Source organism: Dermacentor andersoni, chromosome 2 (assembly GCF_023375885.2).
Source record: "Dermacentor andersoni chromosome 2, qqDerAnde1_hic_scaffold, whole genome shotgun sequence".
Lineage (NCBI taxonomy): Eukaryota > Metazoa > Arthropoda > Arachnida > Ixodida > Ixodidae > Dermacentor > Dermacentor andersoni.
Genome location: NC_092815.1, coordinates 11603085 through 11616937, shown reverse-complemented (window position 1 = coordinate 11616937; position 13853 = coordinate 11603085). Strand labels below are relative to the sequence as shown.

General features: G+C 43.5%; 1 protein-coding gene across 1 annotated transcript in view; it reads left to right on the top strand.

The window, feature by feature from the left end:
* The window catches only part of wwk (anoctamin 8 white walker), an 85575-nt gene that overhangs the window by 16289 nt on the left and 55433 nt on the right, over positions 1-13853 (top strand). The window contains exons 6-9 of the mRNA XM_050190140.3: positions 1783-1944; positions 6704-6856; positions 8958-9020; positions 10742-10814. Coding sequence (XP_050046097.1) covers positions 1783-1944; positions 6704-6856; positions 8958-9020; positions 10742-10814 — 451 coding nt within the window. The remainder of the gene's footprint in view (positions 1-1782; positions 1945-6703; positions 6857-8957; positions 9021-10741; positions 10815-13853) is intronic.

Sequence of the window (13853 nt, the reverse complement as noted above, 5' to 3'; positions counted from 1 at the left end):
TAGCTGGTGTTGCAGTGGTCTTTATAAAAAGAATTCTGGTTTACGTTTTCTTGTGGGCCACATGCCAGGCAGACACTTAGCAGGTTCTGCCCTGTTTGCACTGAACATGCTCACACGCACAACATGGAATAACCTCTCGGAAGGTCTGATATTCATGCAGAAGTGCATCTTGTCCAGTGCTATTCCAAGAGAGTGATCTCACTCACCTGCGTATGGCATCTGCTGCACTTATCTTGTGCCCGCAGAAGACGAAAGTACTAGTGCATTGCTTGCTCAGCAGATGCATGAGCCAATGCAAGCATCTGCTTCCTGGTGCCACATTGCAAATGGTCTCATTTCAATGTATTTCACAGGATCCTAAATGTACACTGTGCATTTGTTAATAACGTCACAGCATTGCATAAAGGGTCTGTATGTTTCAGTAGCACTTACAATTCCTTTGCCACTTACGCAGTCTCAAGGGTCTTTGATCATAGTAGTCATAGAATATTATTTATGGCTTTACTGAGGTGGTCAAAAGCCATTGGAACTCTTTCCAGGGTTAATATGTTGCATTATATAGCTGTATAGCTGCTGTGGCTTTTCACAGAAATGTGTGGGAGATATGGGGTTCTCCTCCATACTCTTGGGACAAAGGAACGACAACACAGTAGTGCAAACAGTCACAAGGGCATTTATTGCACCTTTCATAGATCAATGCCAGCTAGCCGAGTTGCTATCCACAAAACATGCCGATGGGCGCGCGACAAATCTAGAAGTCCGACTCACCGAGCGACCGGATGGCGAGCGAATATGTTCGCCCCATGCTGGATCCCAACGCCTGGTCGTTCGCGTGTTCAGTCACGCCAACGGTCGTGCGTTCGAAGGCGGCCACGCGAGGCGGTCTCGCAGAAGCATGGGTCGCCGCGCGCGCGCGCGGGACGTCCACGCCGTGCGCCGCCCCGCCGGGAAAGACCCCAAGCGCCTTTCTTTCCCGCGCCTAAGTAACCCCGCCGCAGCGCAACACTAGCGCCATCTCTCGTACTGCGCTTCAACCACTCCGACCTCCGCGGGCGCCAGGCCACGCGGCGGGCGAAGCCGCCCTGCAGGAGACGAGCTATGCGGGAAAACTAGATCTCAGGGGAGGCGTGAGAGTCGCGCATCCCCACAAATGATGCAACTCATTCACGGTTTCTTGTATTTATTTATCCACTTTTGGGATCAGTTTAGTCCTGACCTGCTGTTATCACCCTGCTTTACTACCTCTAGGAGAAGTGTGATTACCTGAACCAAGTAGAAAGGCCAACTTCAATGGCAGCAGCATACTATGTTCATTCAGAGTGTGTACATGTATGGCACCAGCACTGTGAAGCACAGAGAAACCTTACATTTCCAATAAAGCTTTCTAAAAACTAAATTTGGGTCCACTTTCTTGGCTGCAGCTCGTCTACAAGTAAAAAAGCAGACGTGTATCTGCATTGAAAAACAGAGGTGCTTGCTGCTGCATACAGCAACCTGGGCAAGCCTTTATTTTAGCTACAATTGCTTTTTTATTCATCACTGCTAGAACGTAACTGTGTAGCTGGAGTCTTCTTCAGTGGATGCGTGCTGTTCACAGGTGAAGCCGTGCTGAGATGGGAGCTGGGTTGTCCCCCTACACATAAGGTTGCATAATGAAAAGCTACTGGCGATTTTAATGTGAAACATGAACAGAATGTTACAGTCAATTGCTCCCATGTATGTTTCGGGCACTCATCCAGAGTGACTGTGCTGATGCTGCCTCATTTATCTGCGGAAGTACAGGTGCAGGAGGACGCATGCTTGGTGGGCTTTACACTGCTCAACATGCTTTGGGCGACCATCTACCTCGAGCTGTGGAAACGATACTCTTCTGAGCTTTCCTACCAGTGGGGCACTCTGGATGAGCAGAACGAACTGCTTGTAGAGCCGCGGCCTCAGTTCAGGGTAAGAACCAGAGTGAACACACTGTGGCCACATATTGTGCACCGGCTCAAAGCGCATTCACAGCATGTGTCGGTCAACGGGAGGCCCATCAGGAGAAGAACGAGGTCCAGCTTATATGGCATCGGCATTGGCATCGTGCAATACTTTAGCATCACACAGTGAATTGCCAATATAATTAGGAATCACATAATTCAAAGTGATTGATAAACCAAACAAGTACTTGGTTGGTGCCAGCAAAGTCATTTGTAATTTATTAGGAAATAGCTTTCATGAAACATACCTAAAAATACACGATAGTAGTTATCTTGGACATAATTTCTCACTTCCACAGACCATTTGGACAAATATTAGCCAAAGACCAAGGTTGATGAGTTGCTAGCCAGCATAACATAGTGTACTGTGTTTTTTAACTTTTCGTGATACATTACTGTTTATTGTGAAGAACTGGCTATATTGCGGCCTTTTTTGACTCTCGTTTATCCTCCCATAGAACTCCATATGTACTCATACTACTTTTAGTGCAGCCGTGCGAGATGAAGTACTGGTTATAATGTGATTTCTGCAAGAAAATCCCACATACGAGCGCAGTAACGAGCGTGCTTCTCAACAGGTTGTGCCGGCCGATGGGAGAAGAGAGCAATGAGGGCAATGCAGAGGAGAACGAGATGAACACACTAAAGAAAAAGAAAAAAAAGAAAGAAAGGCAGGGGCAGCATGATGCAGGCATACGGTGTTTGCCTAGGTGGCACAGAAGCCATTGCTCGGCTGCTTATCAGCGTCGTGTGTAGCGGCTTCAGTTTGTGTGCAACCATCGCAATTCGTGTCATCATGAACTGCAGATGTCACATGTGCCACCTTGACTGTCAGTTTAAACAGTGTTCCACAAATTTAGTTCAGCGCTTTTAGGCTTTATGCTCACATGTGAGCTTCTACATTTCCTACCATTACACACACATACAAACTTGGTTGGCATTTGGAGTAGTTGCTGTGGCTGATTGCCAGAAAAACCAAACTCTGCTTCACATTGCCCCAGTTCAGCCCGTGTACATGATTGCATGTCCAATCTGTATGTAATCGTCTATGGATACAAACATATCAAGGACGAGCTTCCTGTGACGGCATGCTGCCCGACATCCCCACCGGCTGGGCCTAATCAGTGCGCCTCATCGGGAGATGTTGACCAAAGTTGTGGTTTGGTGCCAACTGAATGAAGCGCATCACAGGGGCTGTATGGCACTTGGAAAGTGAAGGAACCACCTTGATAACGAGAGCAAGGGCATGGGCGGCACAGGCAACACACGAATGATACCATCTTCGCCTGTGGTCGCCTTGTTTTTGATATTGTCCGCACACGCGAATCTGTCCAAGAAATTGAACGGAACACTGTATGGCATCTGAAATTTTGGTCGTCGTTCTACATTAGTTCCACATAGTTGGTGGCAGTGCCATGAGGAATTCGAATAATCGAGCAGGTCTGAAGAATGAGTGGGCAACTTACTTTTTCCTCTTTTTATTTTTTTTACTTGGCCTGCTTCATGCAAAGACAGCAGGTCCTCAGACATTAACCAACGCTCGTAAATTTAAATGAATGCAAGCATCCTGGTGGCATGTTTTGATTCTCGTATACGTGCGGCTGCTCGGACATGTTTTGTGCAGGTACAGCCTTTGAAAAATGTTGTTTTGGTTATAGTGCAGTACCACTCATAGTGCAAATATTCACGACTCCACTGACATCTGTTACATGCGGTCTATGCTGTATACGTTAAACCTGCAGAATTTCTGCTTCCTTTCCACAGAAATGTGGTAGATATGTGAGATATTTTAGCATACTGTCATTGCAGACAATGCTCAAGCAGAGAAGTAAAAATGAATACCTTGAGGGTCAACATCGTACATGTACGGTAGCGTGAGAAAGTCCCAGCAGTAATACTACATGTAAGATGGCAATCAAATGCATGAAAAAATTAACCTTTTCAGAACAAAGCACTACCTAGCATTGCTTTGGAGATGCTGCAACCTTTCGTGTCTTCTAAAGAAAGTTCTTATTGTGCTGCTGTCCCTTGGACTTCCACCAGAAATGATTTTTCACTTCACTGTATGGTGGCTGTCTCCGTGACAGTTTAGGAGTATTCGCGCTTTGCCTAATCTACTGCCGCATGCTCATGCCCACACTTGCACGCTTTATATTCTGCATTCCTGCATGTAATACTTTGCGTTACAGCCTTCAAAAGTACGGATTTTTTAATTTCTTATAACTTAATTCACTACCTTGAAGTACTCACCTGCGTTACTCTCCCATAGGCGTGCTATTATAGCATTCTTCTCACCAGAAAGCCACACACAACAGTTTGCTGCTCTGCCATTGGCCGTACCATGCTGAATGCGCCGGTTCTCGTCCGATCCCCGAAGCTAAGCAGCATTGGGCACGGTCGGTACTTGGGAGGGAGTTTGCTGCTCTACCTGTTGAGGAGTGAAACAATTAATCTAATCTAGGCATGTCTCCTGAAACACCACGGGGTTTGCCTTTTATATTTATTCTTGTCTTCATTATTTGTATTAATAAACATTTCTCTCTCTATATAGCATTTGAAATAGCACATTTCACAAATGTTTCATCTTGTGATCTGTGCAGCACTCTCAAAAAGCTTGGGACAACAGAAAGGAAAGTGAACAGGACGTGCACTGTTCAGCAATTACATACATAGTTGCGAAACAGCATGTGTCCTGTGCACTTCCTTTTGTGCTGTCCCAAGCTTTTCGTGAGCACTGCACAAACTGTAGCTTATGGAAGGTAAAAAGTGAAAAAAGTTTTGAAAGAGAGAAGCAGTGACAGGCATGAAGCTACTAGGGAAAATGATACAGGTTTCCTTTGTAGATTTGTACCGCTGTGCTTTGCGCTGAACCTGTATGGGCCTTTCTTGCTTTCCTTTCGAGAAAAAATTAATGAAAGGAAAAATTGTTGTCCACTCAATAGTGAATGATGAGTTTAACTTTATGGGTTCTTATTTTTTTTTTCTTTTGCAGCTTCATTTCACAGTTGGGTAAATGAATCTTCCTCCCATTTTGTGAATTTCCACACAATTTATGTGCTGTATTCATAAATTAGCCATTTTGAATTTACTGCTAGCCTGTTGGTACTCAAATCTTGCATGGAGATTGTGCTGTACAGTCTCTCTTCTATGATAATGCCTTTACCAGACTTGGTAGCCCCATTTGACTTGAAAGAAAAGGGAGGCTTCTGTCTCTGAACTTGGCAAGCAAAGAAAGATCCAGTTCAGCCTTATGAGGCAATCAGTGTCACAGTTTGCAGATGGAGTGTTGCTATCACTGCTTTGTTACATGCTTCAGTCACAAATGTTTACCTTGCAGACCATGGCAACCTAAAAAACTTACCAGAGCAATCACAAGGCTACCATTGCTCGTACCGCTGCAGTGACTTGTGAATTTGATTGGATTACGTAAATTTCTAATGCTAATGATAGTGGCCTGTCATAATTATCATTTGGGCTTTGTACTCAAACTTAATGCTCATATAATTAATTTATACGTTTTTCTGGAAAAGAAATAGGATACAGTAAATACAGTACCATAGATTGTTTTATGTTAGCACTAATTACTAAAATAACTCTAATTTCAGTTCTTGAAGTCGGTAGGGGAAGAGGGATGGATTTCTTAAATGTTATTCTGGAAAACAACTAAGAAAAATGTTTTTTTTTTTAGTTCACCACAAATAGCAGACATTGTGGTGGTAACTTAACTTCCGCATCATCAGCAGGGAAGCACATAAGCAGGGAAACACTGGATTATGTGTGTATTTTTGTTTCATTTCTTCATTGAGCTTGCAACGGAAACTTGTCTGATGATACCTAGCTTTATAAAACTGTCAATCATAGCCAATCATAGTTCTTTGAATTGGAATGTTGTGTTACTCAACCCTTTATTCACGCAAATTTTTTCTTGCCAGGCCTCAGTATTGAGTACGAAGTTTCTGACTAAATGTCTTCCGCCAGCACTCTATCACAGGCAGAAATTGGTTTGCAGCAGGGACACAGGACGGGAGAAAAGAAGTTTGGCATGGTTAGGTTTGGTTTACCTATGGTTCGGTTTACATATGATTAGAACCGTCTGTACAAGTTCCAAATGAAACCGTAGGTGTGTTGAGGAGAAGCCCACTTCCAGTTTTCTGCCTGGTGTTTCTCTCTGTTGCTGAAAAAGCTTCTGCAAAATATTTTTTCTTTTCATTGATTAGGCTTATTCTTAATGTGTTATCTGCATTTAGATAGAAAATAAACATTTTGTGCGGGTATCGGTATTAAAGCGCAAAGTGAGCAAACTTGGCATGTAGGTAGCCAAGTACTAGGTGCGTGTCACTCAATGCATCTCACCCACCATGGTGGCATAGTGGCTACGGTCTTCACCTGCTGAGCACGATGTTGTTCTTTTGATTCCTGGCCAGAGTGGCCACATTTAGATGGGGGCAAAATGCAAAAACGCTCATGCACCTAAATTGAGGTGTACCTTGGAGAACTCCAGGTGGTCAAAATTAATCCAGAGGCCTTCTCTACAGTGCCTCTTGTAGGCCTATTGTTGCCTTGGCATGTTGAACCTCATGAATCAAATCAATGTCAAGTAAGAATGGTGCAAACAAATAGAAATGAGCACAGTATGGATTACCAATGCACCCAACAGTCAGTACTTCTAAATCAAAGCAACTCGAGACATGCAATATTTGCACTGTGGTCTTCTTTATACTTTTCAGGGTGAGCCCAGCCGGAGTCCTGTGACAGGGCGCTTAGAGCCCAACTATCCTGGCTGGAAGAGGCACCTGTTCCGATATCTTGTGACACTGCCAGTGGTGGCTTGCTGCCTTCTGATTGTAGTACTGGCCGTCTTCCTCATCTTTCAGCTCCAGGTGCTTCAATATTGTCCAAGGGTCTCTTGTAGAAAACCAGGGTGTCAACACTCTCCACAATGCTGACATTAAATTTCAAATTTTGTATGGTTGCGTTGTTCTATTCCTCTGTAATAATGAACAGCTTTCAGCAAGCACTAATGGTTAATATAGATGAGGGCATAATTTAGAGGGATGCTAAAGAGAAACACCAAAGGAGTTTATAATGAAAAAGTAGTCTTCTTTAAAACATTTCTTTAATTTTGCAGTGCTACTGGAAGAAAAAGTAAAAGTCGAAGTCCAACTACTCTTTCTTTAAATTTTATGCCAAAATCTCGGCAGCCATATGTCAGCACAAGATCATGAATTTCAAAGTACTTTTTTGTATTTGGACTGTTGTGGTGTAGTAAATGTTCTCTAAATGCCAAGTTTAGTCTTTGGCTCCTGGAGAATACAATATAGTCCATCTTTCCCAACAAAACGTTATCATATTTGCCCAAATCTAACGCACACGTTTTTTCAGAGAAAATGGGTCCAAAAGTTGCCTGCATGTTCAGTCGGATACGAAACTGTGTTTGCAGCGTTGACAGCTGCCTACCGTCAGAGATAATGTCACCTTGTGATGGCGAGAGTGCACGTTTTTGTGAAGGTTGCTGTAGGTTTATCTTGCGCTCGATTACAACCTGGAGTGGCATTCTCGGGCAATTGCTTTCGGAGAGAGTCCTAGCGTGTCAGGTATTGCGCTATACTGTGCGTAATACCAAATTGCCACAGGCATAAATGGTCGAATTGGTGGTGCAGAGGTCAACCAGACAACCATAGAGTTGTTATGGTCAAATAGCGCTAGGAAAACATGAACAGCACCCATCCTTGTGTTCTCTCATCTGTGTTTTCCTCGCACTGCTTCACCACAAAGGCATCGTACCAACTAGCTCACACTCTGACCTTATAGAGTTATTGCAATTACCAAGTCTGTTCTGCTTCACTGCTAGTGTAAATTCTTGGCAGCAGCTTAATCGTGAATGTTGCCTTTGAAAATGTTTTGCTTGACAAGAACACTTATGGAACATGAAAATATGTCTATAAAACACACTAAAACTCTCAACTATGACTCTGCCAAATATCACTCGACTCAGCACCGGATGTGTTGGTGTTTACAACCGCCATTATTTCTGGCACTGTGCCAAGCTTGCAGTCTGTGCACAGCGCCAGGAAAGCTGTCAGCCGCATCCTTTGACAAATCCCACACAGAGTCACATAAAATATTGTGAGAGGGATAAGCAGAACCTCATTCACACAGCGTAAAAAGAAATGCAAGAAAAAAAAAAGACCAACGATTACGATACTCCCTAATGTGAAAGTTGAGTGCAGCTCTATACGTGTTTTCATTTCACGACATATTGAGGCAAAGAACTTGAGGCAGACTTGTAGCAGAGTTGCCAATTGCTGAAATTTTGATGTGCAGGTCATCATCTTTAGTAAAAACAGATTTCACACAGATTCAGTATAAACAGATTCAGCATAATATCCATAAGTTTTATTAGTTTTGAGCAGTACCGCTCAGCTACAAATGTGTTGGAACGTAATAACACACAATGATAGGGCACTGGTGTTACTGCCGTCCCAAACCTAGTTTTATTTCTCCAGTTCTGCTGCTACAGGAATTTCAATGTGTGGAGCATCACCTATATTCCCTTTCTTCTGGTCAATCAATTACTTCAGGAGCTACTTTCGCACTAGCGTTATGTAACCTTCAGTGTTTACACTTGACTAAAGCAATCACTATTTTGTCAATGTGTTCGAAAGCTTTGCATTGTAAAAATAGTGCTAATGGCAGGTGTGAAATTTTTTTGTCACACATGTTTCTCCAGCATTCAGCCAGATAATGTGCAGTGAAAGCTATGTTCCTGAAAGTTATTGGTTGAAAATGCAAATTGTAGTGACTCTTGTTGCATGTAAAATGTGAATTAAGGCATAACAGTTCTGTGCATATCGTTATTACATGTGTTTAATATGCAGCAGCTATTACATTTGTTTTAGTTTGCGCATTTTCCTAAATCTCATCTGCTACCCCATGATAGCCAAATGTGTCTCATTGGTGACTTTGTCTTATGGATTTCAGCACTGGTGGGACGAGTGGCGTGTCCAGAGGCACTTTCTGGGCAACTTTTCTTTCTTGCCTAAGGTCAGTCGTAGACGACATCTGTCTAAATTTCATTTAGCAGACTTCATCAAAGGTTGCACTGTTTCAGAGGAAGCAGTTCTCTTATTGTCTGCACCTGAAGTGTTGCTAGCTCTGCATTGTTAAGGAATTCATTATGAAGAAAAATGCAGGGGGGTGTTGTGATGGGCAAGGTGTGTTTCAGGATTATATTATGAAACAGAAACATTAAGAAAAAATTGCAAAGATGAGACCCCGAGAGAAGAAATGGCACAATGAAGCACTTTGTCATTTAACCCTTTCGCTGTCGGACCTTTCTGGCCGTGACGCACCCCCAGTGTCGGCTTGGTTTCAGGGAACGAGCATAACAGGGAATGAACATAGCAATTTATTTTTTACTATGATTGGTATACAAATAACATAGTCAATGCAATATGCACATTTCAATGTTCTGCAGCTGTTATTAGTAAACATCATCATCATCATCAGCCTGACAATAACATCCGTTCAACATCCGAATCTGACGATGCGGAACTCATCTCTTCGTCGCGTTAGACGCTGTCCGAGTCCAAATCCAAGCTCGGCTCATATTCTGAATCGTAAGAGCCACCGCTCCAATGAACAGACAAAGGTCTCGCGCCGCTCAGCTATCCGAAAGTAACCGCGCGCAGGGAGGATGCGCTTTCAGTCGCCCGCGCAACGGAGATAAATGGGACGTTGTGTGATCAAGAAGAGGGAGATGGAAAAAGGCTAAAACAAACTTCGAAGGGCATTACGTTTACTGCTGCAAGTCGGAAGCAAGGGTGCGGCGAGAGAGCGAAAGCAGCAATCGAGTCACCCTTTTTGGAGAGGCAACGGCGACGCGTGCGCCTGAACTTGACGCGCCGTAGCAGACGCACCAACAGAAGAAAAATAAAAACCTTCAAACCGGCGGAGATGGCAGAACAACCCTTGAACCCATAACCACACGCGCGCGACGCATGATCCAGCAAACGCGGAGCCACCGCGCCACTCCGCAAAAAGAGAGGAAGGCGTGGCAGTCGCACCGTACTCTTCAATACATGTACTAACACAGGTCGGGGCGAAAATACGAACTTGTAGGAAGAGTCAACAGATGGCGTGGCCAAGTCCGGGAGCGCCAGCTTTGCGCTCAGGCGCGAAATTTTGAACGCGCGATAGAGAACGTACCGGTATGTCAGTGACACTGAGGGGGGGAAGCGCGATGACGTACCGGTACGTCCGTGACAGCGAAAGGGTTAATTGTGTTGTCTCTTCCATCTTTGCCATCTTCACGCTGTTTTTTCCTTAGTAAACCATATACCAACCAGCCCATTTAAATGCAATCTTATACAAGAAATTCCATACAAAACAAGATGGGGAGACCCTCTCATCCAGTTGCATGTTTGTAGGGAAATTTGACTGCTTATATTATTTTTCTGATTTTTCGTGCTTTGTACATCAAACTATTTTCGTTTAAATATAACTTAAACTGCACAAAAACAGTATTGAAGACCCATACACAAGAAAAAGAAATTAAATGTCCACGTTTCAAGTTGCTATTTTAGTATTTTTTCCTTGAGGTTATTCACATTCAAGTGGGTGAAACTGAACTTTGGTGATTTACATGTAGTGCTTTGTTTCAGCTACTTGCCTCACACATTGAATTGCCTTGGCACGTTTTGCAAAGTAGTTCCAGCAAGTAGCCGCTCAGCAAATGTGTTGCCCACTGCCCTTTACTGCCATAGATACTGCTGGCTGTGGTGATCCACGTGCTTGACACCGTCTACTACCGCATTGCTCTCTGGCTTAATGACATGGGTGAGTGTTTACCTGTGGGCACACTACCGCAGTTGCTCTGAGCATCCTTTGCACCCTCCTTGCTACAAGGGAATGTACAGAACTTGCTCATTGTGATAATTAACCCTTTGCATGCTGAGCATTCGAGGCGTTTGTGCCTGCTGTATGCCCATCAAAATTAATTTCGGTTTAAGTAACACGTCACCGCAGGCTTTAGATTTAAATAGTACATCTTAATGTGTTGCTGAACATTTTACAATGTTCGTTGATCTGTATATTGGTTAAAGTCGAGTGCTGTCGGAAGTCTATGCAGTGCTGCTATGTCTTGTTTTAATGGGCAGTTTCACATGCCAAATGGCCTCTTCATCGCTACCATTATCTCTCAAACAAGTCTCATAATCAATATCAGCATCCCCCAAATTTTAGTTCACAAGGAGCTCTTGAATTTCGGCATCATTGAAAAACCATGTGGGCTTCTTGTACTTGTTAGCCATATTGGAGAGACTGGAACAGCACCAACAGATAACTTTATTGTGGCGCCTATCACATAAAAACAAGAGCTGCCATGCAATTTAAGTCTAACCAGTCTCTCCGTAGAGAGCACAACCAGCTTGTGGGGGTTTCACATTCACAAATATTTCAAGAAAGGCAGGGATTCATCAGAAGTAGTGACACAGCTTTATGGAGTTGACCAGGGGTGTGCACGGATGCCCAGATGAGTTGATTTGAGACCAGCACTTAAAGTGTTGAAAGGCTGCAAAGAAAAAGAAAGTGATGTCAACCTAACATGGTCTGGAAAGACGGAACACGTTTGTGCAACCATTTTCGCGCACGCAACTGCCCACGGTGCCGTGCATCAATTGTTACAGGCCATGTTAACAGCCTGTGATGGCGACAACTCTAATCCTCTAGTAGAATAGTCTATAAGTGTGATTTGTGTAGTTACAATGAAAGAGCATGTGCTGTAGAAAGCCCATGCTAAGTGCATGCTAGTGGCCATACAATTAACTTTTTTAGTAGTTGATTGAGAATTTTATTTTATTGAACATCCAAGTTGAGGGTTAATAATCTGCATGCCTGACAAAGGCCCCATTTTCAAATACAGTTTAGATAATGTTATCACATATTTCTGATTTTGATACTATTCTACTCAAACAGACATTGAAAAGAAAGAGAATTACAACTTAGCCAGTCTTCTGCACATATATACAAAATTTCAGCACACTCAATTTATATACAGAAGAACCTGGTTCATACATGCTGGGGAAAAAAAATGCAAGATAAAAATGTACGAATGGGTAAAATTATAATCTCCAAAGCCAATCTTCAAAAAATTTTGCAGACTTATCTGTAGTTGACGTCTGTGTAATGCGAAGGTTTGCCTGAATCGTTGCAGCTCGAGACACTGACACATGCCAATTTGGTGGTGCGCAAGCGACCCAAACATGCATTGCCCTTTTAACATGACGATAAGAAACTGAACCGAAATTGAGCTAGTGGGCTGCGCTGGAATGCAAGGCTACTATGCCATCAGATCGAAACACAACGCTCACTTCGCACCGTCTGCAGCAGGGAACAAGAGCGCGTTTGGGTTATTGCCTATTAAAACCGTGCAGTACGCTTCCAATAGTACTATGTCACATGCACTCATGATCACATGATCACATGTCACATGACAGATAGGTTGAATTCTGGGATTTTAAGTGCCGTAACTACGATTTGATTATGAGGCACACCATAGGGGAGGGCTCATGATTAATTTAGGCCACCAGGGGATCTTTAATGTGTCACCAATGCACAGGACACAGGCATTTTTGCATTTTGCCCTCATCGAAAGGCAGCTGCCACAGTCGCGACTTCATCCCATGACCTCATGCTTAGCAGTGCAACACCATAGCTGCTAATTCACCACAGAAGGTAAAAATAGATAGGCGAAGATGCTTATCACAATGGGTTGGCCATGATAGTTGTGAATGGTGACTTGCAACGACCCGCTACATTTGCTAGTACCAGGATAGGAAAGCCAGTGCGTGGCAGCACTGTTACGTGGCACAGGTGAGTGAGTACATTGGAAAAGCTTCCGTTGCAGGCAGGCACCTACTGCTCCCGATCGCACTTGCCTTGCACCTTTTCTTGTTGACATGAGGTCTAGTGGCCGGAAAATGTATACTGTTATTGCAGTTTGGCAATATACCGAACATTGGTGCCGAAAGATTGTTTTCCAGGAATGCATTAACCGGTAAAAAAGAAGCGTAAGTGTATTGGCTCATTTTTTTCGTTCTCGATTGTGAATCTTGGAACTGACAAAATGAGATTGTACAAAATGTACAAAATGAGATTGTATGAACAAGGTTCTACTGTATACACTATTAGCATAAAACATTGCATCATTAGTTATAAAGGTACACTTGCTATGAAGATATAAAATTAGCATGAGTTTGTCCATAGTAAATATTAATGAAATGTAAACGAACAGGACACCACTAATTATAAGAAGGTAGTCATAATATAATAATACAGATTCTTCATACAACATGAAAATCTTCCAACGTATCGAAAAAATTTCTAATATTATTGTTCCATCAGCATAGAGCTTTAATTTGTTTTTTGAATGCGCCTTGTTACGTTTGGCCGAGCAGGGCTCCGAGCCGAGACAGGAATATGACGCTGGACGATGAACAACATTATTTCAATCCGGCATAACTGCTGCTGGTAGATACACAGCATTCTCGGCGTGGCTTCGCTATTCTTTTTCACAGCCTCGCCTTCACGAAGGGAGAGGGAAACACAACCCTCCTCACGATAGCAACCATGCGCGACGGCACATTATCACGCTGACAGGCTTGCCAGGCTTTGGCGCTTGGTGAAGGTAGACGCATGCACGTGAGCGCAACAGCTCCTCCCCATGGTAGAAGAATGGGGGGTTCCCAGAAGGTCCACACTGCAACATGAACACACTTTCGAAAGTTTGTCGAGGTTGACAGAACAGCACATTCGTGTTTCCTTTTAAGCAGTTCAAGCGGGCGAAGTCTTGGCAGGTGGGCCCAGGGTATGAAATGA